General features: G+C 47.8%; 2 protein-coding genes across 3 annotated transcripts in view; both read left to right on the top strand.

The window, feature by feature from the left end:
* The window catches only part of PDILT (protein disulfide isomerase like, testis expressed), a 36827-nt gene extending 30482 nt beyond the window's left edge, over window positions 1-6345 (top strand). Inside the window, exons 8-11 of the mRNA XM_004285708.3 lie at window positions 1016-1136; window positions 3588-3766; window positions 5176-5265; window positions 6081-6345. Coding sequence (XP_004285756.2) covers window positions 1016-1136; window positions 3588-3766; window positions 5176-5265; window positions 6081-6314 — 624 coding nt within the window. The 3' untranslated portion in view covers window positions 6315-6345. The remainder of the gene's footprint in view (window positions 1-1015; window positions 1137-3587; window positions 3767-5175; window positions 5266-6080) is intronic.
* On the top strand, window positions 7-25070 carry UMOD (uromodulin). 2 transcript variants are annotated; one of them, XM_049699055.1, is made up of 12 exons: window positions 7-17; window positions 4551-4559; window positions 12068-12226; window positions 13396-14172; window positions 14269-14376; window positions 15513-15721; window positions 16672-16820; window positions 19113-19358; window positions 21843-22005; window positions 22596-22677; window positions 23665-23706; window positions 24738-25070. In XM_049699055.1, exons 3-12 carry the CDS (start codon window positions 12133-12135, stop codon window positions 24797-24799), a joined length of 1932 nt encoding a protein of 643 aa, XP_049555012.1. In that variant the 5' UTR covers window positions 7-17; window positions 4551-4559; window positions 12068-12132; the 3' UTR covers window positions 24800-25070. The 2 variants fall into 2 exon arrangements, with proteins under 2 accessions (XP_049555012.1, XP_004285755.1); XM_004285707.1 differs by lacking the exons at window positions 7-17; window positions 4551-4559 and adding an exon at window positions 10512-10526 and having other exon boundaries at window positions 12030-12226.
* The last annotated feature ends 2877 nt before the right edge of the window (window positions 25071-27947 follow it).

Here is a 27947-nt window from a genome sequence, read left to right as displayed (position 1 = left end):
GAAATGCAGAGAGAACAGTAGGAGGCTATCACAGTGACCTAGATGAGAGATGCAAGCTACATGACCAAGGGTAGCAGCAGTGCAGACAGAGATGAGGGTGTGAATTCAAGAGATATTCAGAAAATAATGGTTGCAGAGAAAAATATATGTTCTGAGATTTTCACCACTTTCTTCAAAGAGAAGCAAGAGCTGGGTTCATTCTTTCATTCATTCACAGAACATTGACTGAGGTCTCATGATGTGCTGGTACTCAATTGTACTTAATCATGGGGGAGGAAAAAGTCCCTTGTGACTTTCCATTCATTGAGATAGTGATACATTAATCAAATAACCAGAAAAATAAATGTAAATGATAAATAAGTGATGCAGGAAAAGTACCAAGTATTATGAGAATTTATGAAAGCAGGGCCTGACCTTGTCTGGGGTAGAGTCAGGGAAGTCCTCCTCTGAGATCATTCTGAAAGATAAATCTGAGTTAGAGATAAATCTGATAGAGAAGGGAGTGTGGGTGTAAGGAAGTGGGTGGAAGGCTAGCCCTTTGGGTGAACAAACCAGCATGGCTGAAGAAAGCAAGCAAGGGAAGAATGGCGATGAGCTTGGAGAAGGTGTCAAGAAACGAAGTGTGACAAATATTTTATAGGTCACATAAAATGATCTTAGTGTGATTCTTGGGGTAGCTGGGGGTGGCTATATTTTTGGGAGAAGAGACACAAACTAGTTTAGAAGTTAATGATGTGAAACGCACTCTCATCTAAGAATTCTAACAATCATGTATTTGAAATGCTAGAATCCACCCCGGTTTGGAGCCCTGCCGCCTCATCAGCCCTCTGATTCCAGTGCCCCGGACAATCTAGGCTGCACATCTAGCTCATGATCTAGCTCAGCATTTCCAACTCTTTCCCAAGGCGGTTGTAAGAACAGGAGAAAGTCTTCCATTGTTTCCAGTCAGGGTGGGGAGCCCCAAATGCCAATCCCTTTCTGGAGACCGTTAAAATCTCTCAAATTTGCTTTCTAGAAACATCAATCCAGTGAAGAAATTCCAAAATATTGGGACAGGGGGCCGGTTAAGCAGCTTGTTGGGAAGAACTTCAACGTCATTGTCTTTGACAAGGAAAGGGACGTATTTGTGATGTTCTGTAAGTATCTCTGCAGAGGCCATTGGAGGCAGTGGCTTCAACATTACTTTTCAGTGTAGCTCCTGAATTCTTGGGTACCAGAATCTCCAAAACCTATCAAAGCACCATGCCAAGAATGGTCTTCAGACATCCAAAGAGTTTGGATCAAGATGCTATCAGTGTCTTTATTCCTGTCCTGCCCCTAGGTTCTTCAGAACCATTTTTTTTTTTTTTTTTAATTCCATGGGAAGCAGCTACGTAGCACAGGGAGATCAGCTCGGTGCTTTGGGTCCCCCTAGAGTGCTGGGATAGGGAGGATGGGAGGGAGACCCAAGAGGGAGGAGATATGGGGATATATGTGTATGTATAGCTGATTCACTGTGTTATAAAGCAGAAACTAACACACCATTGTAAAGCAATTATACTCCAATAAAGATGTTAAAAAAAAAAAAGATGCTATCAGCTACAAAGCAACTCTCCCCCCAAATCAAATTCTTGGAATGTGTGGAATACCTTCTCATAATCAGGCCTGCTACCATTTGTAACAACAGTAATGCTGATGGCTGATTGAATGCTAGATAAACCAGGCCTGTGTATCTCATTTAACCCTCACACCTTACTTTTGAAAGTGGCTACTTTATTGCTCCCACCTTACAGATGAGTAAACAGAGTCCCAGGGAAGTAAAGAAACTTTACTAGAGTCAGGCAGCTAGTATGTGAACTTCAAAGTAAGGGATTGGAACCTAGTCAGCCTGAATCCAGTGCCTACTCTAGTAAACTGCTGTACCAGTGACCAGTGTAAGTTAAGTAACTTCTCAGATGGCCCACACTTAACATACCTGAGTTGGTGCAGCCAAACTGAAGACCCACATCATGCATGTAAAAGACTTCCAACAGTGTCTGGCATCTTGTATGCATTTGATAAAGGACAGGTATTATTGCTATTATTTTCCCTGTTGTTATAATTATTTCCAGTGCTCAGCCAGGAACTACTGCCCTTCCCTCACTGTTTCCGATTTGCATGTGAGAGCCAAAGCCAGGGACCTTCTCTTCCACCCTGAGACACAGAGAAGGGTGGTAATGCAGTGACTTCAGACATCTCTTTTACTTAACAGGAGGAGTTACCATCTATTGTGCACTTATGAGTTTGCAGTTTATATACCTGCTCTCATTTCCTCCTCTAAACAAGCCTCTTAGGAAGGTCCAGTGGATTTCCCCATGATACAGATCAGGGAACCAAGCCTCAGAGAAATTAATTACCTTACCCCAGGTCACATAGCAAGTAAATGGCAAGGCAAAAAGTTCAAATCCGGCTTGGATGCCATCATTGCCTGGAGGGTGAAACAAGGGCTGGATTACATCATGCAGGCCTTTCAAAATCCCATTAAAATGGACGTTCATGCACAGAGCCAGGTGTTTAAAGTCTGCATGGCTGAATTACCATGACCTGCTGCCTTTAAGTGAGAGGCTAGGGAGGACTTTCTGTACTCACGGACACTGGGAGTCGTGAGAATGCCCACTTAGTTCTGGTAAAAAGCAAAAGCAGCTTCATTTTCTTGGAAGCAGGGCTGTCAGATTGGCTCCCTGGGACCGCCGCCATTAGGCCCCCTCGTGTTCCAACCTAGGGCCCATTGGGATCCCAGGGAGATTCGGGGATTCAGCTGGGAGAGCAGATGGTCACAGAAGCCCTTGGTGTGTAAATGGGCTGAGCATCCAAATGTAATAACCAGGGCCTTTGACGCCACGCCTCCCACAGAGCCAGCAATTTTAATGGAGCAGGCAGGCAAGGTTGTTTCCCTTCCACGTTGGAGCTGGTCCCAGATTTCTCTCCATAGGTCCCCGTGACTGGGCCACACACAAGAGCTCAAGGGGGAAGTCCAGTGTCCCCTTCCCGGGGGTAGTTGTACTTGTCACAACCTCATGTTCACTTCCTGGGTGCGTTCTCCTCCACGGGACTGAAAGGCAGTGTGATACCATGGTCACAGCTCAAAACAACCTGTCTGCAAATCCCACTTCCTCTGCTTAATTAACTAAATGACCTTGAGCTGTGAGCTTAACCTCTGTTGGAAAACTCTCATGCTATCTCACACACACACACACACACACACACACACACACACCTTCTGGCAGAACATGAGGAATCATCTATCATAAATATTTTTCTTGGTTTTCCTCTTCAGCTAGAGTGGAAAGGAAAATTTTCAGAGAACAGTAGAAAATGTCCCAACATGTAAAAAGTTTTAGTGTCTGGATGGAAGGGGGCTAGGTTATTATGTTTTTTCTAATTTAGTTCATGATGATCAGGTACTATGGTTGAAATGTAAAGTAACTTAACATACTATTAGAAGAGAAGGGGGCTGCAATTTGCATGGCAACAGACCATTAGTGGAACACAGTGACCGTGTCTACGTGGGAGTGTGGCTTTCAGGGTCTTTATTAGTGTGACCCTGAGTGATGGCCCTTCTCTTCCAGATGCACCCTGGTCCCAAAAGTGCAGAGCGCTGTTCCCAGTGTTGGAAGAGCTGGGTAGAAAGTATCAAAACCACTCCACAGTCACCATCGCCAAGATTGACATCACAGCAAATGACGTTCAGCTGACGCACCTGGACCGGTACCCCATCTTCAGGCTCTTCCCCGCTGACTCTCAACAAGTGAGGGGCTCTTGGGAGTCACATAACTGGAAATGTTACATTATTGTCATGGACTCAGTCTCTCCCTGTCTCCAGCTCTGCCTTTTACCAAATCAGCTTCATTCTCAGCTCCAGCCCTTACTATCTTCTCATATTCAAGTTAGAGAGTGTTTTCCATTAGCTTTCACAAAAGTCCCAAGACTCAGTCTGATTGGGTCCCCCCTGACCCAGTCATTGTGGTCAAGGCGATGTGGGTGTTTTGATGGTCAGGCCTAGGTCAAGTGGTTCCCTCTGGTATTAGGACTAAGCCTGATTCAGACTATATGGAATAAGGTCGGGGGAGTCACCGTGTGAGTATTGGGGGTGGAGTGCTATCAGAAGAAGAAAGAATGCGTAATAGAGACAATTAAGTATTTTACACTTTGGTGTTAGAATCATCGAACATCACCAGTGTTCATGCAACACATTCTTCATGCCACTTTGGCATGTGGGGAAGAATGTCAATCAAAGAATCACAAGCCAAAGTCCCTGCTCCTAAGAAGAGTATGACTGAGTGTGGAGGAAAAGTCAGGATATGGGCTCCTCTCCAAATGCAACTGGAATTGGATAGGGCACATACTGGAGGACAGATGTGGCTGGAGGTCTTCATGCAGCCATGAGACTTTGAAGAACGGTGGGGATTTAAATCAGAAGGGTGTGAAGTATAGGTAAGAAGTATAACGTGAACAAGGGCATAGGCAGAAGGCCGGCCGCAGAAAGGTGAAAGAGATGTCATCCTCCTGGTGCAAAAGATGCATGTGCCTAGATTGAAAGGGTAGACCTGGCACAGATCTTCAGTTATCTGAAAAGGAGTTTGGACAGCCAGAGGGCAGTAAGCAGTTGCCTAATCTTCTTAAAGACTGCAAGAGGAAAGGAAGCTAGTGATGACTAAGCAAGAACATAGACCAGACACTTTGTAAAATAACTATTCTTATTCTTTAGTAATAATAATAAGAATAATAGCAAATATATATAGTGCAGGCTATGAGTCGGGCATTGTTTTAAGGGCTTTTCGTAGAGTAACTCATTAAATCCTTATAACAGCACCATGAGGTAGGGACTGTTATTATCTTCATATTACAGTTAAGGAAACTGAGTCATAGAGAGGTGAAGCCACCAGACTACACTGCTGAGTGATGAAGCCAGGGGTTGAGCCCCAATAGCGTGGCTCCAAAATTCTTGCTCTGAACCACTGCATCGCAGCCCTGTGATGGAGGACGTTTCATTATGCTTATGTTAGAACCATGGTCATGGAGGCTCAGAGCAGTTAAGGAACTTGCTTACTGCACTTAGGTTGTTAGGAATTTGAGTCTGGATTTCCCTGTGCAGCAATCCCTGAGTATTTTGCAAGAAGGGGCTACCATTTCTACCCTGCTCCATTTTCTTCCTAGGCTGTACTATATACGGGCGAACATACCCTGAAGGGCTTTTCTGACTTCCTGGAAAGTCAAATCGAGATCCAGACAGAGGACGAAGAGGAGGTAAGGCGAAACAGCGTACCCTAGATTATTGTGTCCCACACAGAACCATCAGGAACTCAGTGGACTAGGAAAGAGGGTACCAAGATTTCCATAATCTTGTGCACTTTGGAGAGAATGGAGGATGAATCCAGTTTGGATGACTTTATTTCAAGGACACCTACTACCAGAAAGGTGGAGTTGAGAAACACTGAGAAGGGCAAACGCTCTGAAGTCTCACACAGCTCCTAAGGCTGCTTCCCTGGGTCCACTGTTCCTGACTGGGTAACCTCATGTCTTGATGGGCTCTTGCCCTCCGGCATCATTCTACAATCTCCACTCTCTCCTAATTCTGTTCATGCCTCAGTGAGGCCATCTGCTGGAAGGTGTCATCTGTATTAGTTAGGACCCTTTCAGTTGCAGATGTCAGAAACCACAGTACCCTTTGGCGTAAGCAGCAATGGGAATTTATCCCCTGTAACTGGGAGAACGTCAGATGTGGGTGGACCCTGAAGCTCAGAGTTGTTTTCTGTCTCCCCATCTCTGTTTTCCTCTGTGTTGGCTTCATTCCCAAGTAGGCATTTCCCCACAGAGGGGCAATGACTGCTCCTCAGTTCTCAGCTAACACCCTCTCAGCTTGGAAAGAAAGTACCTACTCTTTAGTCCTAGCAAATGTCCGGGAATGGATCTCAGTAGCCAGGCCTGGGACAGCCGCCACTGTGGGCACAGAGCAGAGAAAGGCAGCTTGGCAATTACAATAATTATCGCATAATTCTTGCCTCTTGTTTCTTTTTCCACCTTATTCCCTCTGTCCCTCCCACTCTTCTTTTCTTGAATAGTTACTGTCTGTTGAGCAAAGTGAAGTGACAGAAAAGGAGGTATTAGTTGAGGAAAAGGAGGTACCTTTTACGAAGAAAGAGCTACCAGAACAGAAGTTGCCTGAGCTGGAGAACTTGACCAAGCTGGAAGGGCCAGCTGGGCAGAAAGAAATGACTGAGGAGGAGGAAAAGGTAGCTGAGCCAGAGGGACCTCCAGGACAGGAGAAGAAGCCAAGAGTGAAGGAAGAACTGTAGCCTCTCCAAAACCAGGAGAAAGCGTGCCCATTTCCCAGGTCCTGGCATCATTTTGTGAGTGCATCTACTCCAAATAAAATTATATATAATTGTGGTAGGCAGGTGGAGGCTGGATAATAAAAGCCCCTCAATGTCTTTGGCCCTGTTTTATTCATTACCTCTTTTTCCTGGCTGGTGCTGCCTTAGAAGAGTTGTTTGGCCTGGAATTCACATAGGGCTGCAAGGGAAGCCATAAGAGCAACATTTAATGAGTGTTTACAACATGGTGGGCATTTGCTTAGTTCTCACAACCTCACCGGGAGCTACGTTTCATCATCCCCATTTTACAGATGAGGAAACCGAGGCAAAGACACGTTAAGCAACCAGGCAGGATCACACAGCTAGTAAGCCCTTGAAATATGATCCTAGGCAATTTCACTCCGCAGACCGTGCATTTAACCACTATGCACACACCACCACCATCAGGCTGGGGTCCCCAGAGGGTGGCTGATGCTTTCAAAGAGGTGGATTGATGTTTTTACGTTTCATTTTAGCACAGTAAGAAAGAGATTCAACTCCAGATCTGTCCCCAGTCTTTCACATCTCAAAAATGACCCACTCACTTAAACAGTCATATCCTGGGCCAACCCTCAAGGTCCCTCTTTCCTTTTATTACCATAAAGGTAACTCTACCTAAACACATGACTCCTCCCACTGCCCTCCATCTCCACCCACCAGTCTCAGCCACAGAAGTCTTCTAATTGGTCCCTCTACTGCCACTCTGCACCTCCATGCCCCACACACGTTACACAAAATCCATATTCCCTAAAGATGCTAAAGTGATCTTTTAAAAAGCCATAGCCGTGAGGGCTCGCAGTACCGCCTTGTTTTTCTAGCTTCTAGTGGCTGCCTGCATTCATGGTTCCTTCTTCAAAGAACTCTGACCTTTTGCTTCCATCCTCACGTCTCCTACTTCCTCCAATTCTTCTTGCATCTCTCTCATAAGTGCCACTGAGATAGCACTGGGCTTGCCCAGGTAACCTCATCTCAAGATACTGAACTTAATCATGCCCAAAAGTCCTTTTTGCCACGTAAGATAACATTCACAGGTTCTGGGGATTAGGATGTAGACATGTTAGGAGGTCATTCAGACTCATGCCGCTGGTGTGTAACATTCATTTCAGTCAGGTGATAATAAACCTTCTCTTGGGAAAAGGAGGGCATAATATTTTAGGGACCAAGGTCTGCACACGCCATCTGGGCCTCTCCACGCTCTACCCGTCATGTAACACAAAGGCTGATTGTGCCTCCGGAGCCGGTGTCCCTGTCTCTCTTCCCCCAAACCCAGCCTGTCCACAACCAGACCAAGCAGGGAACAGCCTGGGGCCCTGGAACTCACCTGAACCAGTTGCCCCAACAGGGGCAGGTATTAGTATTCAGGACACGATGCGAGGCTCACCTGCTTCAGTCTTAAAGCCACGTGGCTGCCAGTGGCTTTAAGCAGGAGGGGTCCACGGGGGCTGCTCGAACTAAATTACATGGAACAGAGCCCCTGACTGGCCACAAGCCAGAAAACGGGTGTGCTACCTGCAGGCTCCCCAGATGCAACTGGGACCTTAGGAAGTAGGGGCTCAGATTGGGGTAAACAGTATGGGTAGGTGGTGCAGGTGATGACCCTCTGTTGGGAGGTCATCACAGCATACAGGGAGAGAAAGGCCTTTTGCAGAAAGATATTGTCTCCATCATGACAGGAGAGGGGATGTGGGAGATGAGTCCAGAGGCAGGTAGATGGAGAAGATGTAGGAGGCATGGCTTAGTTACTCCAATGAAGTATGCCATGATGTCATTAAGTGTGTGGGACTGGGGAGAGGGTAGGAAGAAGAAAGAGTGGAAAAATAGCCAATTAGATAAAACTCACAAGATGATCCAGCTGTGTTGAGTGAGGATGATGCTTATTGTTTTAAAATGTAGGTTTGATTATCATTCAGGTGTGGCAAGGCCAACAGATGAGATAACTGTCATCGAAAAGACAGTTTATTATACTCACAGATCCCAAGAGTAGGGTACACACCACGCCATGGGTGGGGCACACAGGGAAGTACCGGCTTGGTCAGGAGGCAGAGAAAGCAAGGGGAAATTTTAGCTATAATTTGAAACTGTAGCCTTCATTGTGGTTTCCATAGGAAGGAACAGAAGAGGCAAGGTAAGCAGGTTTAGGATTGGCTAGTTTGAATAGTTTCAGCAGCCTCTGGGACTTGGGAGTTGTCCCTAGTTGTCTGGCACCTGGCCCTGGGATGATTAGGGCAGGGAAAATGTGGCCCTGAGTGTGAGCCTGATAGAGGAGGGGTTGGGGGATGGGCTCTGGACTGGCAGTTGTGCACAGGAAAGTCATGCTCTCAGGGATATGATATTCCTAGAGATGGCAAGGGTACACATCGTGAGATATTCCTTGCTATCTCTAGGCGTTAGTTTGCCTTCCATGGGGTAGTCCCTCCAAAGTCAGCAAAGTCTCAAGGTGTAAAAGCATCAAATACAGAAACTAGAATTATGTGGTTATTAGACTTATGAATAGTCTCCAGCCCAAACTCCCCATGTTCCTGTCCAGGATCTCTGCTCAAACAACTCCAAGAGCCACCTGGAGCGCCATCTTTAATCCTTGAGAGACACCCAAACTCGGATTTTGACAGAGCCTCATGTGCACCAACCAGAAATGCTATTCACCATCCAGGATGGAGAAAAAGAATATTAAGAACTTTTATTTTCTTCTTAAGCTATAGAAAAGAGAGGGAAAAAAAGACATATTCTTATGGGGGAAAAAAAGGAAAAGGATACAAACAGCCAGTTCAGAAAAGAATAATAGTAAACAAATGAAAAGATAATAACGTCCCTTTTCATCGAAGAACTGCCAAAGTAAATAACAATGAGATATTTCTCACTTTTCGACAAAGATGAAAGTTAGTGCTCAGGGTGGGTGAGTACTGTGGTGGGATTGTAAACTCATTTTTAAAGATCTCTCTGGGGTGTTTTTTGGGAAGAGGTATCAAAATTCTTAAAACTGTGCCACCTCTTTGACCCAGTAATGTCACACCTATGAAATTCCCCTGAGGAGGTGAGTGTGACGCTGCCGATGGTCGCCCAACCACTAAACCAGGCGGAAGAAGAAAGCCCTGAAAAAGTAAGTGCTGTGGGCCATTGTCATACTTCCTGCGCAGCCTGAGCTCACACACATCTGATTTTTCTCAGTATGGGATTTCCGTCGGCATGGAATTAGGTCAGGAGACACGGGGTTGGACCCAGCCAGGCTCTGTCATTTTCTACCCCGTGTCTGTACACCAGCAAAGCAGCATCGGCAGTGACTTCCACAGATGGTATCATTGCTACGTGCCTTTACTTGCATCATCTCCTTTAATCACCGTAACAACTCTAGGAGATGGGTATTGTCATTTTATAGATGACGAAAATGACCTCAGGAAGGAAAGAAACGAGCCTACTGGCACACAGCAATGGCAGATGAGGATTCAGATGGACTGACTCCAAAGTTAGTTTGTTCAATCACAAAGTTATCCACCTCCCAAGGGACCTTCCTTTGTGGGAATTCAGATTTCTTCATTCATAAAGTGAGTCTGGTCCAACGATGTCTGAGTTATCTTCTGCCTCTGACCTTCAGCCATTCTCAGCTCCTTTCCTGCTCCCATCTGGACCCCCGGGGAGCTGGCTTAGCCCATGAGGATGCAGTGTGCTTTGGGACCCGAGTGACCACAGGTACGTGTCCCAGTATGGGCAATGAACACCCTTTTCTCCTGGCGCAGCCTGGCTTCAGATTCTGACCTCTGCCTGGCTCCACCTCGTCCTTTTGAGTGACCAAGAACAAGCCCAGTAACTTGGCACTGTTTTCCCAGTTAATTTCTAACTAAGGAATCTCTTGATTCCAAAAGGTGCAAAACAGAGGGCTTGTAACTGTGGGCACAAGTGTGACCCCCAATGTCAATCATTTGGGGTCTCTACCAATTAGGAAAAAGAATAACAACCACCTCACAGCCTAGGAAAGGAAAACACTGTGCCAAAGGGGGAAAGTATTCCACCCCCGGGAAAACAATAGAGAAATAGAACCAGAGAATAACTGGAGGAGAGCGTGCCAGTGGGGGGCAGATGTGTGTGTGTGTGTGTGTATATATATATATATATAGGAGGCACACACTTGTAAACGGATTAATTCTACCTTTCTGGCTTCAGGTAAGGCTATCTGCAGCTCTCACTTCTCCTAGCCGCTTCTCCCCATCTGGTCTTCTGCTGATTTCCATTCTGTTTGAGGGAGGGGGGAGCAGGAATGAAGAGATTGGACATTGGGTCAGACCTAGGTTGAGTCCTCACTCTGCTGACCATTGGCTTTGTGAGCTTTGGTAAGTCAATCCCCCTCTCTTTCAGCCTGTGCTTCCCTAATAACAATTTTTTCATTCATTCAATTCCTATTTGTGAAGTGGCTACCATGTACCAGGCAGTGGGGTATACGGCAGTGAACAAGAGTATCTGCTCTGAGCCTGCTTTGCACATCTCATCTCAGTTAATCCCTGGACCACAATAGGCAGGCGGTTATTAGCCAAACTATAGGTCACAACCTATTAGTGGATCATGAAACCATTTGTGGATTACATTCAGAATTTTATTTTAATTAAATACAATAGAATATGTCATCAAGGAATGCACACCGTAATGGTAAGCATTGTTTTATAAAACATTCATTTCACATGTGCATGTGCGTGTGTGTGTGTGTGTGTGTGTGTGTGTGTGTGTGTGTGTGTGTACAAGCAGCTGTACTGGGTCATGGCATAAACTAATTTCCTTATAGCAGATCATTGTCTCAAAGGCTTGCAAAACACTTTTCTAGGTCACAGGTTCTTTGATGACAGGGGACTTCTTCACAGTGAGCCTGATGCATTGTAGTCACTCAGTTTGTGCAAGCACTGATCTCTATTTCATAGATGAGGAAACTAAGTCTTAGCGAATTGAAATACATTGCCCAGTGTTACACTCTGAGTTTACCAATCATAGTGATTGGTAAAATAGGGATTTGAATCCTGGTTGCAGGCTCCAGATCCCACACATTTAACCACCATGCTACGCTATTTTGCTGCTGTAAAAATTGGGGTAATAGTAGATTATTTTGCCAGGTGGGTGAAATAATAAGTGAGCACTCTGGAAACATTAAAATACATTACGAAGGTTAATCACCTCTCAAGTTGCTTATCTCAAGCCACTTCTTTACAATATGTGAGCTGCATGAAGTCAGGGACTTTGTCTGTCACCTTGGTGCATAGTTCCCTGTTTGGCACATAGTAACTACTCAATAAATGTTTGTTGAATGAATAAACGTATCTGGGCAAGTTCAAAGTTTCCCATCAGGGGATCAGGAGTTGGCTGTTAAGACCCAAAGCTGCCTCCAGTAAGATGGTGAGTCCAGAACACTCCCCCGTCTTGCTGGTTCCTGCTCCAGATGAGAGATTCAGTTCTTCCAAATGCGCTGAAACTGGGGAAGCCGATGCTGGGATGTGAGTGGGAGTTAAGAGTAGAGCCACAGAGAGGAAAACCCCACCAAAGAAAGGCCACAACAATACACACTTTTTGTGGTTCACATAAATGGCATCTCCTGGACTTACGCAGTGCACAACCAAAGTACTCCTTCCAACTGTGGGGCTGGAAGTTAAATCATGTGTTTATCCCATCCGTCTCTGTTCACAGGACTTCAGGTGTCAAGGACAAGTTGGAAACCCCAAGAGGCCAACCTTTCCTTGCCTTTGGGAAAGTCTCCCCAGACCAGAAGTAGCTGAGAAGAGCAGAAAAGATGAAGTGGCTCTTCTCTTCGACCTTAATGTGGATGGTAGTGGTGGTGACCTCTTGGGTCGTCATAGCTGCAGTCTCTGACACCTCGGCAGCGAGTAAGTGCTGTGTGCGTACAGTGAGCAGTGCCCATGTTAGCAGAGGCGGTTTCGATCCCTCTCCTATCATGCTTGGGATTTGCACAGTCTTTATTCTAAATTCATTTCTTACTCTATAATGTACATAGGACGCACCCAGGAATTTTACTAAAATGCAGATTCTGATTCAGTAAGTCCGGAGTGGGGCCTGAGACTCTGCATTCTAACAAGCTCCCAGATAATGCTGCTGCTGTGGTCCTTGGATCACATATTGAGAGACTAAAGTCTAGAACATCACTAAGGCCCCCTGGCACGTCACTGGAAGGTCCAGAACATATTCAACCACACAGGCGATGTGAACACACCCAGGTGGCTCCCAAATACCTCCCGTTTAACTCTTAAGTGACCATTCCATTGGGTTGCACATTGCTCCAGCTTTTCCTTGGAGAAGGGAGCTGGCCACCACCCCACAATCCCCAGCTGGGGTACTTTGGGACAGAGAGTAAATACCATTGTGTTGTCGTGGTTTAGAGCACACACTCTATGGTCCTGCCACCTCGGTTTGTGTCCTAACTCTGCTGCTCACCAGTGGAGCAAGTGGCTTAAAACTTCTGAATCTTGTTTGCTCACCTTTAAAATAAGGGCAAATACAAAAGTCATTCCCCAGGGCCATTGGAGAGGATTCAATGAGCTAATGAATAGAAAGTGCCTATCCCAGTGTCTGGCATATACTAGGTGCTTAATAAACAACGGCTTACTATCTTTACTGTTATCGCGTTGGCCAGAAGGTTCGTTTGGATTTCTCCATACGATCTTATTATTATTGTCACAGAGGAATAAAGTGTGACTGCCACCGCCAGATAGAGAGAGGAAGCAGGGAAGGAGATCTGAGCAAAAGGCATAGAATGTACCAAGTCGGGGAAGGGGTGACAGGGTCACCTAAGTGCTACCAAAGGTCAAGAACTCTGCATTATTCCTCTGGAGGTGGAAAGGTGGACATTTGAAAAGAAGACACAGCTTGAAGGCAATGCTTAGACACCATCAGGGGAGTTTGGTTTGTTTCTTTCGAAGGTGGTCGGCTATGAGCTAAGTCTTAAAGAACGTGGGTACCCTAAGGGACACGGGAAGAGTCTCTGGGTGACCAGTGGCCTAGCGGCCTCCACTCTGAGTCTGGTCTCTTCTGTCCGCAGGAAGCTGCTCTGAATGTCACAGCAATGCCACCTGCTCGGAGGATGGGGCCGCCACTACGTGCTCCTGCCAGGCGGGCTTCACTGGCGACGGCCTCGAGTGCGAGGACCTGGACGAATGCGCCACTCCTGGGACACACAACTGCTCTGCCCCCAGCAGCTGCGTGAACGCCCCAGGTTCCTACACGTGCGTCTGCCCCGAAGGCTTCCGCCTGAGCTCCGAGCTCGGCTGCACGGACGTGGATGAGTGTGCAGAGCCAGGGCTCAGCCACTGCCACACCCTGGCCTCCTGCGTCAACAGCGAGGGCAACTACTCGTGCGTGTGCCCCGCGGGCTACTGGGGGGACGGGAGGCACTGTGAGTGCTCCCCGGGCTCCTGCGGGCCTGGCCTGGACTGCGTGCACGAGGGCGACACGCTCGTGTGCGCCGACCCGTGCCAGGCCCACCGTATCCTGGATGAGTACTGGCGCAGCGCCCAATACGGCGCGGGCTACGCCTGTGACTCCGACGTGGCCGGCTGGTACCGCTTCGTGGGCCAGGGCGGCGTGCGCCTGGCCGAGACCTGCGTGCCCGTCCTGCGCTGCAACACGGCCGCCCCCATGTGGCTCAATGGCACGCACCCATCGAGCAGCGAGGGCATCGTGAGCCGCAGGGCCTGCGCGCACTGGAGCGGCCACTGCTGCCTGTGGGACACGCTCGTCCAGGTGAAGGCCTGTGCCGGCGGCTACTACGTCTACAACCTGACGGCGCCCCCCGAGTGCCATCTGGCTTACTGCACAGGTGAGTGGGTGACTCCCTGCCACCGCAACCGGGCCACGTGGGCGCCTCGAGGGACTGGAGCGCATCTTTGTTGATTGTCTGTCTATAACCCTGCAGACCCCGCTTCCGTGGAGGGGACGTGTGAGGAGTGCAGTGTAGACGAGGACTGCAAGTCGGATAATGGCAGATGGCACTGCCAGTGCAAACAGGACCTCAGCATCACTGGTGAGGCCAGCGGGGAGGAGGGGAGGTGCTGAGAAATGTCAGCGACCAGGGGAGGGACACATTCCTGTGTGGGAACTGGGGGCCTGTGGGGATGATCCAGGGAATGCTTATTATCCAATCTGAGTGGAAAGCCAGTCCGGTAACATCCATTTAATCCAGCAAGAAGCTCTCTGGGCTCCCAGAGCTTGGGGAACAACCTCACCCCCAGCCTTCTTTCTGAGGCCCCCTGCACCACAGTGGATACAGGTGGCTGCCACCTGTTGGCCCGAGGCTACCTGAACCATATTCCTGCAGCACAAGAATGCAGGCGTGGCCCGCAGTCTGCAGTTTCTTGGGCCCGGCCCTCCACTGACCAGCTGAGGACCCTGAGCTGGGCCCTGGCCATCTCTAAACCTGTTTCCCCATATGTATAATGACTGAAGCAGGCTAGTATTTCCCAAATTCCAGTCCTGATTTTAGTCACATCCTTCTTTTAAGTAAACTTGGGACATTGAAGTTCACTGCTGTGTCTGTCTGTGGGAAGTAACACTTACCCTACATAGACGGTAACAGTAAAAATGAATACAATGAAAGAAAGTTATTCAATTTCAGCAGCTGTGTAAATACTTCAATTTAAAAAGTCCAACCGTATTTTGTTATGTGCTGCAAATGCTTAGCCAGAGGTCTGCGCTCTGTTGTTTCAAAGGAAAATTACCAAGTGTAGAGCACTGAAAACATTAGCAGATATTGAGGACTGTCTCCTTGATGTAGAAAGGATGGAAAGAAATTGCAGTTAACTTATTAGCTTTTTTTGTTTGCTTGTTGTGTTGTGTTGTTTTCTTTTCCTGGGATTCAATGTTATTTAATGCCTGGGCAGTGAACGACCCAAAGATAATAATACTGTTCTTTGTATACAACCTACTCTTAGGGTAACATGGTCTGGTGGTTGGTCGCGTGGATTCATCCAGTGAGCTGGGAATCCAGTCTCACGTCTCCATCTCTCTCAGAAGGGAGACCACAGTGGCAGACCGAAGCGAGTCTGAGTACCCCCAGCTGGTGGCCAACCTGGCTAGCTGGGCCTGGGCCCTGGGGATGTGCCGTACCCTGAATTGTGGTCCCAGACCTCCCTCCAATCCTGCCTTCTCTAATCATTTCAGATCTCTCCCTCCTGGAGCGCAGGCTGGAATGTGGGGTCAATGACATTAAGCTGTCCCTGGGCAAGTGCCAGGTCCAGAGCCTGGGCTTTGAGAAGGTCTTCATGTACCTGCGGGACAGCCAGTGCTCGGGCTTCCCTGAGAGGGGCAACCGGGACTGGATGTCCGTGGTGACCCCAGCCAGGGCTGGGCCCTGTGGGACGGTGATGACGGTACGTTCTGGCCAACGTGGGACAGGGTCAGAGCACTGCCTGGTTCAAGCCTAGCCCTACCACTTGCTAGCTGTGTGAGTTTGGGTGACTTAGTTAACCTAGCTGTGCCTCAGCTTCCTCAGCTGTAACATGGAGTAATAATAGTACCTACTGCATAGGGTTAAGAGGGTTAAAGGAGTTAATGTGTGTGAAATGATTAGGACGGTGACTGGCACATAATAAGTGCTCGGTAAATGTTAGCTGCAAATAAGAGGATGATCCATAGTGATAGTTCCCCATTTTACAGATGGGAAAGGTGAGGCCCAGACAGTGCAATGACTGTTCTAAGCCAGTAGGTATCAGCGCTGAGTTCAGAAGCAGATCTGTTTGTCTCTGGCCATCCTGGGAGGCAGGGTCTGCATCACTGATGTTTGTAGACCCAGGACCTCAGCTATAGCAGCCTCCTCCAAAGGGACCCAGAGGTAAACACTTGTGTGAGTGGGCTCTGCTTCCTCCCCTCTCCCTCATCCCCCAAAAGAAAAAGGAAGAGGACAAAAGAAACAAGGAAAAAATGGTCATTTGCCAGATATGGTTTTTTGAAGTTCCACCATTAATGATGACTCGGTACGTGGTTTTCAGTCTTTGTAGTGTTTGCGAGAGGAAGCATGGGGTGATGGGAAGAGTCCAGGCTTGTTAGAGCCCCCGGACCAGGGGCAAGTCACGCAGTTCCCATGAACTTCTGTCTCCTTTCAAGAGGCAGGGAGGTGCTTGCCTTGCCTCTTAGGGTCATTGCATGGTCAGTGCAATGATGCAATATGAGCGTTTAGCTGGGGTGAGGGAAGGGGGCTAGCACATGAGTCGTGCTCACGGAAACTGGGAGGGCAGTTTCAACACCTTTGGCTTTGAATCTTACTCAGATTCTATGCCCCTTTTCCCACCCTCCCTCCCCCCACCTCCCCACCCTAACACAGAGGAATGAAACTCATGCCACATACAGCAACACTCTCTACCTGGCAGATGAGCTCATCATCCGTGACCGCAACATCAAAATCAACTTTGCGTGCTCCTATCCCCTGGACATGAAAGTCAGCCTGAAGACCTCCCTGCAGCCAATGGTCAGGTGCGGCCAGAGAGGGTCCCCAACGTCCCTGGCCGGCTCCACCCCACAACCCCTTAGGCACCAGGCCCTTAGCTTCCCTGTCAACTGCCGCCCATAAGAAGCTGGGTGGAGGGAGGTGGCTGGGAGGTAGTGTTGGACTCCATAAGGAGCCCCTAAGGAGCCCAGCTAGGAAGTCTGGGGGCTGCTTTCAAATCCTGGCTCCATCCCACAGATGGCTTTGGGAAGTTGATGGCCCACTCCGAGTGTCAGTCTTCTCATATGTGAAATGGGTTTGGCAATGCTCGACTGTCTTTCTTAGAAGCACAAAAGTGCTCTGCAGAGGTGAAACCGATGTTAGGGTCCCTGGCTTATCAGAGGGGTAGGGTGGTTGGACCAGAGGAAAGGAGGGAGAGGTCTCAGTTCAGACCTGCTATGGGACTGGGCAAATTGTACCCCATATCTGGACCTCAGTTTCTTTCTCTGTAAATGGAAGGAGTTTGAATAAAGAGGGGTTTACAATTTATGCTTCTTGGAGTGTGAGGGTCTTTAACGAGGTGATTTAGGGGTGGGAACCAGAAAACTTCCACCCACGTTGAGTGCCACATGAGGTTTTATTTTTTTCCTATTTTTTAAATTGAAGTATAGTTGATTTACAATGTTGTGTCCATTATGGTTTATCATAGGATATTGAATACAGTTCCCTGTGCTCTACAGTAGGACCTTGTTGTTTATCCATTCTGTATATAAAGCTTACATCTGCTCACCCCAAACTCCCACTCCATCCCTCCCCAACCCCCTCCACCTTGGCAACCACAAGTCTGTTCTCTATGTCCGTGAGTCTGTTTCTGTTTCATAGATAGGTTCATTTGTGTCATATTTTAGATTCCACATATAAGTGATATCATATGGTATTTGTCTTTCTCTTTCTGACTTACTTCACTTAGTATGATAATCTCTAGTTGCATCCATGTTGCTGCAAATGGCATTATTTCATCCTTTTTTATAGCTGAGTAGTATTCCTTTGTATATATATGTACCACATCTTTATCAGTTTTATTATTTAAAAAAAAAAAGGATCCTGTTGCTGAATAAACTTGAAAATCTCTGAATAGGATGAATCACAAGCCAATGAAGCTGATACTGGAAAAAAATAATAGTTGTAATGATAACAAGTGTTTACTGAGAGCTGACCATATGTAAGGCACTGTGCTAAGTGCTCTACATGGAACATCTCATTGAAAACTTAGCGCACCCCAGGAGGTGTAAGTATTATTATTATTCCCATTATACAGATATGGAAATTGAAGGTCAAAGAAGGTTTAATAAATTGTCCAAAGTTGTAGAGGCTAGTAAATGACAGAGCTGGGATTCAAACCCAGGCCGTCAGGCATAGAGTCCCCACTCTACCATGACCTTTTCTTTGAAGCTTGCCCATAGTCACATGTTCCCTGGGCCAACCAGACTTGGGGAAGGGCACTGGGCACTGATGAGGGTGCTTGGCTGACTTGAAGGAAGACAGTTACTCATTGTCTGCCTTTGTGTGGAGCATCACCTGGCCAAGCAGTGCCCTGGAGCAACGTGGCCATGTCCCAGGCCTGGAAGGTTGCAGGGAACAACACATCTGTATGCAGATCTCTCTCTGGCTTGAGCTAGAAATCTCATTCCAGTCTAACCAAGTCCAAACCAATAACCCCATTCTCACTTCTGAAATGGACTTCCACATGACTATTCCTCATGTACCCCATTTCCTCGGGCTTCAGTCTTTCAGTGTCCTTTGTAGGATAATCCCATGGAGTCTACGTCAGTGTGGCTGTTTTTAATGTGATTTAAAATAACCCATTTTACAACCCCCAATCTTCTGCTGTAGGTGGAGCCAGAACTCTGACTAAGGCCTGTAGGACTCATAGCCCATCTTTTTAAACTGTTCTGGATTAAGACCAAAAAAGGAATCTCGGTGATTCCCTAGAGAAAGTGCTCGCTGCTCTTCTTGAACGCAGTCCACACCTGAGGGGTGGACATGTTGCAGAAAATACGGTCTATGGGTCAGAAGCGGCAGCATCACCCGGGAGCTCGTTAGAAAAGCAGAACCCTGAGCCCCACCCCAAACCTACAGAACCAGAACCTGCATTTCACCAAGATCCCTAAGTGACCTGTGTGTAGCTTACAGAGCAATGGTTGGTGGGTTCCAGTCCTATTGCTGGATAAAAATGCAAGTAACTGGCAGGACCTGCTTAGGAATGCAGACCAGAAAGGATGACCTGTCTGTTGTTGTTCTCAGCTCTGGTTCTCTCACCAGCCCCTCTCCTCCAGCAGTGCCCTAAACATCAGCATGGGTGGGACCGGAACGTTCACCGTGTGGATGGCGCTCTTCCAGAGCCCTGCCTACGTGCAGCCCTACCAAGGCTCCTCCGTGACCCTGTCCACCGAGGCGTTTCTCTATGTGGGCACCATGCTGGATGGGGGCGACTTGTCCCGGTTTGCACTGCTGATGACCAACTGTTATGCCACACCCAGCAGCAATGCCACAGACCCCTTGAAGTACTTCATCATCCAGGACAGGTAAGGCCCATGGATGGAATTTGGGAGCAGGGAGGGTCTTTGGACTTGGATGGGTACAAAGTACATTTTTATATTCATTCACCTCTAGCTGAAGTTTAGCATTGCCATTCCTTATGATATAGGCAAGAAACCACAGAAATATTAGCAGGACATATGAAAACATTTGCACACATCATACTTTTTAGTTACTATAGTATTAGAACTTCTACTAGATATTATTTGATGTAATATCGAATCCATGCACTTGTAAATATATATACATTTATATAATAGATATGTAAATATATAATGCATGTATCAAAAGTTTTAATATTTTAAGAGCTATGTTTAATTGGTTTTCTTTATAATCTTATGTAATTTAGTTTATGCATTTAAGGCATTATTTTTGAGGAGGGAAGCATGGGCTTCACCAGATGGTGGAGGGGGTCCAGGACTCAGAAAAGGATGAGAAACCTGATGGAGAGGCAGGCCCCAGGCAGGAGCAGGCTGGCACTTGGCTGGGAGGAGTGCAGTGGAGGTATGGTTAGCCAAGGGCCAACTGAAACAGGCAGGACACAGATGGGCTGCTTTGGGCTCAAGTGCATTAGAGAACCATGAACCACACTGTGAGAAAGTAGCTCACAGTTTCATTCATAAATTCATTCATAAATTGGAAGTTTACGTGTGCCAGGCTGTGTGAATAACAGTGAATACAACGGACAAAAATCTCTGCCCCCATATAGCTGATATTCTAAGCAGGGAGACCAACAATTAAACAAAAGTGACATCCATGGCATGCATATTAATGATGAAGGGGCTATGGAAAAAAACCTAAGCAGGAAAAGGGGAGGGCATTTGCAATTTTAATAGAATAATCAGAGAGAGCACTCCCAGGAGACCCTGACCTATTTCTGTTTCAGTTCTCTTAGAATCTGCATGGTCAAATCAAGGGGGAAAGTCTCAGCCGGGTGCTCATCTGAGGCTCACACTTCTGTTATTTGCTAATCTCCCTTTGCAACGAAAAGAAAGGAGAGCAGAAGTCTGGGGCCTTTTACAGTCAACAGTGTCTAAGTAAAATGTAATAGCACTGTTTTACTTTATATTTATTAGTATGGTCACGTTTTATATATGGCAACTAATACTGGTTTGCTATTTGTGGTTGTGATCTTCTAAAAAATAGATGTATTTCAGTAAAACGGTGTGTAGATTTAAAGAAAAATAGTAATAATACTATAATAATATAAAATAATAATACAGATATTGGGAAACAGGAAAGCATTCATGGAGATGGTTTCTGGATAAGGCAAAAAAAGAACTGAAATTTGGAAAATGCTGGCATGACCTCGATTGGGGCATCATGGAGGCTTGGGGTCATATCTTGGTTTTGCTATTTCTTAGTTTGAGACACAAGTCAGCTCATCTCTCTGGATATTCATGTTCTCGTATGTGAAATAGGCATAAATAAAACCTACCATGCAGGGATTTTTTAAGCTTTTTTTTTTTGTCTGAGTATAAAGGTAGAGCATGTACATTGTGGGAAACTTGGAAAGTTTTGAAAAAGAAGCATGAAGAAATGCTGGCTGTGGCCCTGTGTTTCTGCCGTGGCATGGGTGGGAGCTGGGCTGAGGACCACCAGTCTGTGAGAGGCTCAGAATATCACGGGGTGTGTAAAGAGGAGACAAGTTGGGGAGACCATGGGCAGCTAGAGGAGACACTGGGGCTGCCGAGGGCAGTGCTGGATGCCACTCTCTCTGCCTTTCATGAGGTGGGTCCCCTTAACCTCAGGGCTTTTATTTTGCCAAGCGAAGTCGGATCTGAGTTGTAGGGGACACAGAGCAGAGGGAACACCACCCCCAGAAGTTCCTTTCTCGGTTCTCCTATGCAATCAGCCTTCAGCCCCTTTTCTAAATCCATTTTGAGCAGATCATGTGAAAGGGCAGACAGGGTACCTGATCTGCCTGCCGAGAGTACTGCTCCAGCCAAGCACCCGTGTGAGTCTCCGAACGTGCAGTTTTGAGTTTCTATCCATGTGTTCGGGTGCGTTGTGTATGTGTGTAGATGAGCATACACACTCCAATTTGGTCAGTGGTGCTGACATTTCCATTGTTAAAATTAACACCAGGCACCAGTGAACAGCCAATAAATGGTAGGTAATGATTCCTGCATGCCATTTCCTGGGAAATCAGGAAGTGCTGACTTTAGGATGGTTGCAGCTCTGTACCGATGACATTTTTACTTTAGAATCATATATATGTATCACCTATTGTACGTCACATGCTGTAATAAGTACTTTGTAATTTTAACTCATTTAATCGTTGCAACTATCTTATGGTGTGGGCTACAATTATTATTCCTCCTACGTAGATAGGGAAACAAGCTCAGAAAGGTTAAGTAAATGGCCCACGGTCACACAGCTAATAAGTGGTGGAGTGAGATTTAAATCCAGGAAGTCTGGCCCCAGAGTGTTTGCTTAACCAACCATGTTATATGACGTAACCTTCCCAGATGTCCACGCACGGAGGACTCAACCATCCAAGTGGAGGAGAATGGGGAGTCCCCTCAGGGGCGCTTTTCTGTTCAGATGTTCCGTTTTGCTGGAAACTATGACCTGGTCTACCTGCACTGTGAAGTGTACCTCTGTGACACCGTGAATGAAAAGTGCAAACCTGTGAGTCACCTCCCCTCCCTCAGCCTGCTCGCCACGTCCTCCGCCACGCCCAGCTCCCATAACCGAAGACATTTGGCCACAGGTTCAAAGAAAACATATAGACATGTTTCTGTTTTAGTACAGGGGTAGACAGAGCAATAAGATGAGGCTGCTGTAGCCGGGCAGGAGACCTAGGCTGTGGGGAAGTCAGGTGGGGTCAGGGCAGTGCAACAGAACCTCTGGCTTATCTGCAAGCTTGTGTTCTAATAACAGAAACTGACATTTTTAAGCACTGAGTGCGACTTATGTGTGTTAACTTTTTAATACGTCACAGCGGCTCTGGGAGGGAGGTATTTTACCTGTCCCGTTTTCTATATGGGGAGAGAGGCGCAGAGGCTCAGTGACTTTCCTAAGATCATACATCTAACATATGGTAGAGCTGGGACATGAGCCCATGTATACCGATCTCCTAACAACCCCTGCCTCTACCATCCTCAAATCCCAGCCTGAGGCAGGAGGTTGCTCCTGTGAAGGGTGTAGCCCACTCCCCCTGGCAGGGCCACATTCAGTCTCCCTTGTGGAAAGATTTCTTTGTCACCCTCTCCCTGCAGACCTGCTCCGAGACCAGATTCCGCAGGGGGGGCTTCATAGACCAAACCCATGTCCTAAACTTGGGTCCCATCACACGGAAAGGTAAGAGGGCCCCTCCCATCCCCACATTCCTGGCAAGAAATGTTCTCTGGAGATGAGGAGGGGTGACAGAACCTGGCACTTGGGGTCTTACTGGGGTCTGAAGAACTGGAGCAAGTAAATCCTGCGAGGCGAGGTAGACTATAAGCTGCCTTCCTCTTGCCGGTTCTCATTCATTCATTCATTGCACAGCTGTCTTCTCATGCCTGCCTTGTGCCAGGCCTTGTGCTAGTGGCTAGGGTCTCAGGATGAGCAGCAACAGGTACAAGACTGGCTCATGTGGCACTTACGGACCAGTAGGGGAGACATCATTCAAATAATCATGTATCTCTGCAGTTGCGATAAGTGCAGTCACGAAAATGGATCAGGAACTCTAAGCTCTTACGGCAGGGGGAGCAGACCTAGTGAGGAGGATTGGGGAAGAATGGAGCTGAGGTTTGGAAATTGAGAAGGGATTAACTAAGAGGGGTCAGGAGAAGCAGAGGAGAGGGAGGAATCCCAGGCAGAGAGTAGAGCATGGGCAAAGGGCCTGTGGCAGGAGGGAGCCTACTGTGCTAGAGTAACTGGGATAAAGCCAGGCAGGATGGAAGGAGGAGGGTGAGCTGGTGCAGGTTGGGGACCAGACCATGTGAGGCCTTAAAGTACTTCTTCTCTTTCTTTTCCTCCTCCTCCCCCTCCCCTTCCCCTTCCTCCTCCTCCTCCCCTCCCCCTCCCCCTCCTCCCCCTCCCCCTCCTCCCCCCCTCCTCCCCCCTCCTCCCCCCTCCCCCTCCTCCCCCTCCTCCCCCTCCCCCTCCTTTTAATTGAAATATAATAGACATGTGGTTCTTGCTAAGGTTTTGGGCCTTTCTCTTGAAAGTAGCTGGCAGCCCCTGAGGGGTCCAAAGCAGGGGAGTGACATGATCAGACTGGGGTTTCAAAAAGACCACTCTAGCTGGAAGGGGCTTCACCCAGGCTTCCCCATGCACTGATCCTTCTGTTTCCTCCCACAGGGAGCCAGGCCACAGTCTCAAGGGCTGCTCCCAGTAGCTCGGGTAAGTTCAGGTCCTCTTTGCACAGGGACTTGCACCAGAACCTTCCTCTGGGGCTTTTATCTGTGGGCCCAGGGTATGCTGGAGTACCTGGCCTGCTCGAGCTGAGCTCTGAAGAGGTGACGGCACTTACGGAAAGCCTTGGACCTGGGGCTGCACACATAGCCATGCTGTCCCACGACAGTGTGCATGGACGCAGGCACGCACAGACAGGTGCACAAGAACAGACATCACCCAGACGTTCACACACACACGAGGTCACGTGCACATACTCACGTTCACACACAGAGGTGCGTGACAGCTGTAGCTGCATGTGTGCATATCTCTATATACAGACACATACTTGTTACACACCTGTACACAGTGAACAAGCACACACTCTAGATCTGAACCTTGGGCACTTCCTGAAGCTTCAAGGCTCATCTCTGACACCTTTTTCAGGATGCTTAGTGCCGGGATGAACACAGCAGAAAAACAAGAAACGCTGTTTTTCTGCTTCTCTGCTCCTCTGACCACAAAGGCCGGGGACCGGCAGCATTTTCACGGCCCTTGATTTTTATGGCCACTGAATTGACTGAAAATCTAGACGAAAAGTGAATCTGTGTAACTCGTGTCCTGCTTGGCTCCTGGCACCTAGATCCGAGCAGGTTGTTACACCAACCTAGTATTTGACCTGAGCTAGTTCATCCCAGTATCAGTGAGCTCAGAGCTGGAGAGTCAAGGTATCCCCAAGAGGCTTACCCTTTGCGAATATCCCTCAAGGGCACCAAGGTTGAGTAAGTGCCCTTTTGAGGGGATACCAAGGCTAGTGCCTGCGGAAAGCCTGCCCTTTTCAGATTGGCCCACCTGGGAGGGCACCTTTTTCTAATTGGTTTTCAGGACAGATAAAGAGAAAGCTTCCTTTTTCTAACTGATCAGCCCAGAGAGGGTGTCCTTTCCTATTGGTCAGTTTAGAGGAAGCAGTTCATGTTAGTTTTGCACATAAACTGTGCACATCAGTGCTAGCAGCAGCCCTGTAATTACTTTCCTTTCAGGGCTCCTGAAGGTCTGGTTGCCTCTGCTTCTGTCGGCCACCTTGACCCAGATGTCTCAGTGATCCGTGGCTGGAAACCCTGTGCTCTGTGGCTACCAACTCGCTTCCTACTGACTGGTGAGGCGATGCAGGCTAGCACTCTACTCACAGAGAAAGGAGGCCACATTTCAGTCACTCTGCTCCTGTTTTCTCCCCTTTAATCCTTGCTACCAAAAAACAGCTTGTGTCTTTAAATGCTGCCTTCTCTCAAAATGGGACTTGTGATATGTCTGCACATGAGGCCCCTATCTCCTTAAAAAGTGTTACAAAATAATAATTTTGAAAAGCTCAGTCTGTGAGTCATTTATTCACTCAATAAGTATTTATTGGGTACCTGCTCTATGTAGGCACTGTCCGTGGTGCTACGGATCCTATGATGAGAAAAACCAGACTCCATCCCTGCCGTCATGGACTTCATGATCTGGTCACTGAGACTGGCTCCAACTCTAGTTCTGTGAGCTTAAATAAAATACACAATGGCTCTGAGCTTCATCCATCTATCTATCCATTCAGTCAGTCAGTCAAGAAATATTTGCTGATCACTTACTATGCGCCAGGCACTGTGCCAGCTGCTGGGGATACAGCAGAGAACAATCTCTGCCCTCCTGGAGCTTAAGGTTTGGCAGGGGAAAAAGAACTTGAACAAGTAATGATCAGTGTGTCAGGCACTGCAGAAATGGAGGGTATAACGGGGGCTGCTGCTTCTGCATAATGGGGATAATAGTGATACCCTCACAGGGTTCATTCAGTTTTCCAGAAAAATTTCTTTGAGCACCTAATATATGCCAGGCACTGTGCTAGGTGCTGGGAAAAGACAGACGTGAATAACATAGACACAGCTCCTGCCTTCTGGAGTCTCACAATCCTTATAGGTGACGTACCTGGCACGTCCTAGGGACCCCCCCATCCTTTGCACTTCTCCCTCCCAATGTAGAAGATGTAGACCTGTTTTCAGGGACTAGGCAGCAGAAGCAGAAGGCGGACCACTAACCCCATTGAGGGGGGATGCTTTGCAAGGGGGGCCTTCAGGAGGCTCCTTGCACACACAACCAGAGGCTGCCCAGGAGACCTGGATATCCCAAGGGGCTCTGGACTTCTTTGACCAGTGGACCAAAGGAAGCTGATGCCGATGGGAAACATCCACCTTGATGCCAGCTGCTTCCCTGGATGGACCCCAGCCATGGCATTCAGGAGAGAGCAAGGCCCTGACCCATTATTAGAACCTCTGATCCCAGGGAAAACCACACGTGTGTATCAGCAAACTGGGGACTGTGGGGACAGCATATCTCAAGTTTAGGAACCTCTTATCACACGCAGACACGCACTGAATCCCCATGCCTGCTGCCTTTATGTAAGAGCTTTACGTGGGAGGAGGTCCATGGTCAGATGGGCCTGGCTAGACATGTGCAGAATCATCTATACTTTGATTCAGGTACAAGAGAACATAAAGAAAAACAAAAACAAGGGCCAAAGGCAAGAGCCAGGAGGAAAAAGCACATCAGAATCTATCCTTTTGTCCCTCTGTTCCTTTCCTTTTCCTTTCCTTTATTTTTCTTTCTTTTTTTTGCGGTACGCGAGCCTCTCACTGTTGTGGCCTCTCCCGTTGCGGAGCACAGGCTCCGGACACGCAGGCTCAGCGGCCATGGCTCATGGGCCCAGCCGCTCCGCGGCATCTGGGATCTTCCCGGACCGGGGCACGAACCCGTGTCCCCTGCATCGGCAGGCGGACTCTCAACCACTGCGCCACCAGGGAAGCCCTTTCTTTCCTTTTTTGTTTGCTATCAGATACTTATTCAACTCAATATTCAACAGAGATTTTGAGCATAAATTCAAGGCCGGACGCTTTTATAGGCAGCAGGGAAACTGACAGTGATCAAAACAGAGCCCTTGCTGGTAAGGAGCTTATGTTTAAAAGGGGGTTCCATGTAAACAATAGCTATGTGATATGTCAGGTGGTAACAAGCACTCAGAAGGGAGGGGCTGGGAAACCAGGGTAATAAGGCAATGAGGGTGTTATTTTACATAGGATGCTTGGGGAAGGTCTCTCTCATAAGCCGAAACTGAGAGAAGTAAGAAAATGCACCAGGGAGATATCTGAGGAAGAACATTACAGGCAGTGGGCCAGCAAGTGCAGAGGCCCTGAGGCGGGAACTTGTGTCTTTCCACCAAGCTCTCAATAAGACTTGGGCACCATAAGTTTGAGGCATTACACACAGGAAAGGGTCTTGAGCATACATACCGTGATTTCTGTCCATTTGTTTACCCAACAAGTACTTACTAGGTGCTGATTAGAACTGCCAAGACAGGATCCAAGTCCACAAAGATCTTAGGGCCTTCAGAGGGAGACAGATACGTTAGTGGGTAATTGAGTGTGACCGTAATCAGCCCAGAGAGGCACAGAAGAGTAGCACAAGCAAGTCTGGGGAATTTAGGGAGGACTTCCTGGAAGAGGCAAACCTGAATGCTAAGCAGTAGGAGGCTGGGCACAGAGTAATCCAGGCAGAGGGAATAGCGCATGGAAAGGTGTGGAGGAGGAAGAGTTCAGAGAACCACAAATAGGCTGGAGCATAGAGTGTGTGGGGAAAATCTGTACATGAGATGGGAGCTGTGAACAGGGGTCAGATCCCAGGAAGCCTAGTGTGTGTGGGGTAGGGCATATTGCTGAGAGGTGACACTGTGGCCTCTGGCTGCAGGGAGATAACAGAATCAAAGGGGACAAGAACGAAAGCAGGGAGACCCATTAGGCAGCTGTTAAAATCACCCTCCTAAGAGATGATGGTGGCCTGAATTAAGGCTGATGACGTGGGGATGAGGAGGAAGGACAGGTTCAGGAATATTTGAAAGATTGATGATTATTGGAAACGTGAGGCTGAGGGAGACAGGAAGAAGCCAGATTTCCAGCTCGGGTGACCAGGTGAGCAGTGGTACCATTGGTTAAGATAGGTTATACAACGAGTAGGGTGAGATCTCTGGGAATTGATGAGTTAGGATTTGGACCTGCTAAGGTTCACGGTGCCTCGAGCATCTCAGTCCAAGTGGAGAAGTCCAGCAAGCATCTGGGTAGGCGGATCTGAAGTTCAAGGGAGTGGTCAGGGAGGGAGATAGAGATTTGGAACTCACCAGCCTGTGGATGGTACTTGAAACCATGAGATAACTTGACACCTCCCAGGGA

The sequence above is a fragment of the Orcinus orca genome, chromosome 16 (genome assembly GCF_937001465.1).
Source record: "Orcinus orca chromosome 16, mOrcOrc1.1, whole genome shotgun sequence".
In the NCBI taxonomy this organism is placed as follows: Eukaryota; Metazoa; Chordata; class Mammalia; order Artiodactyla; family Delphinidae; genus Orcinus; species Orcinus orca.
The sequence above is the reverse complement of the archived record's forward strand: the minus strand, read 5'-3'. Positions and strand labels throughout refer to the sequence as shown.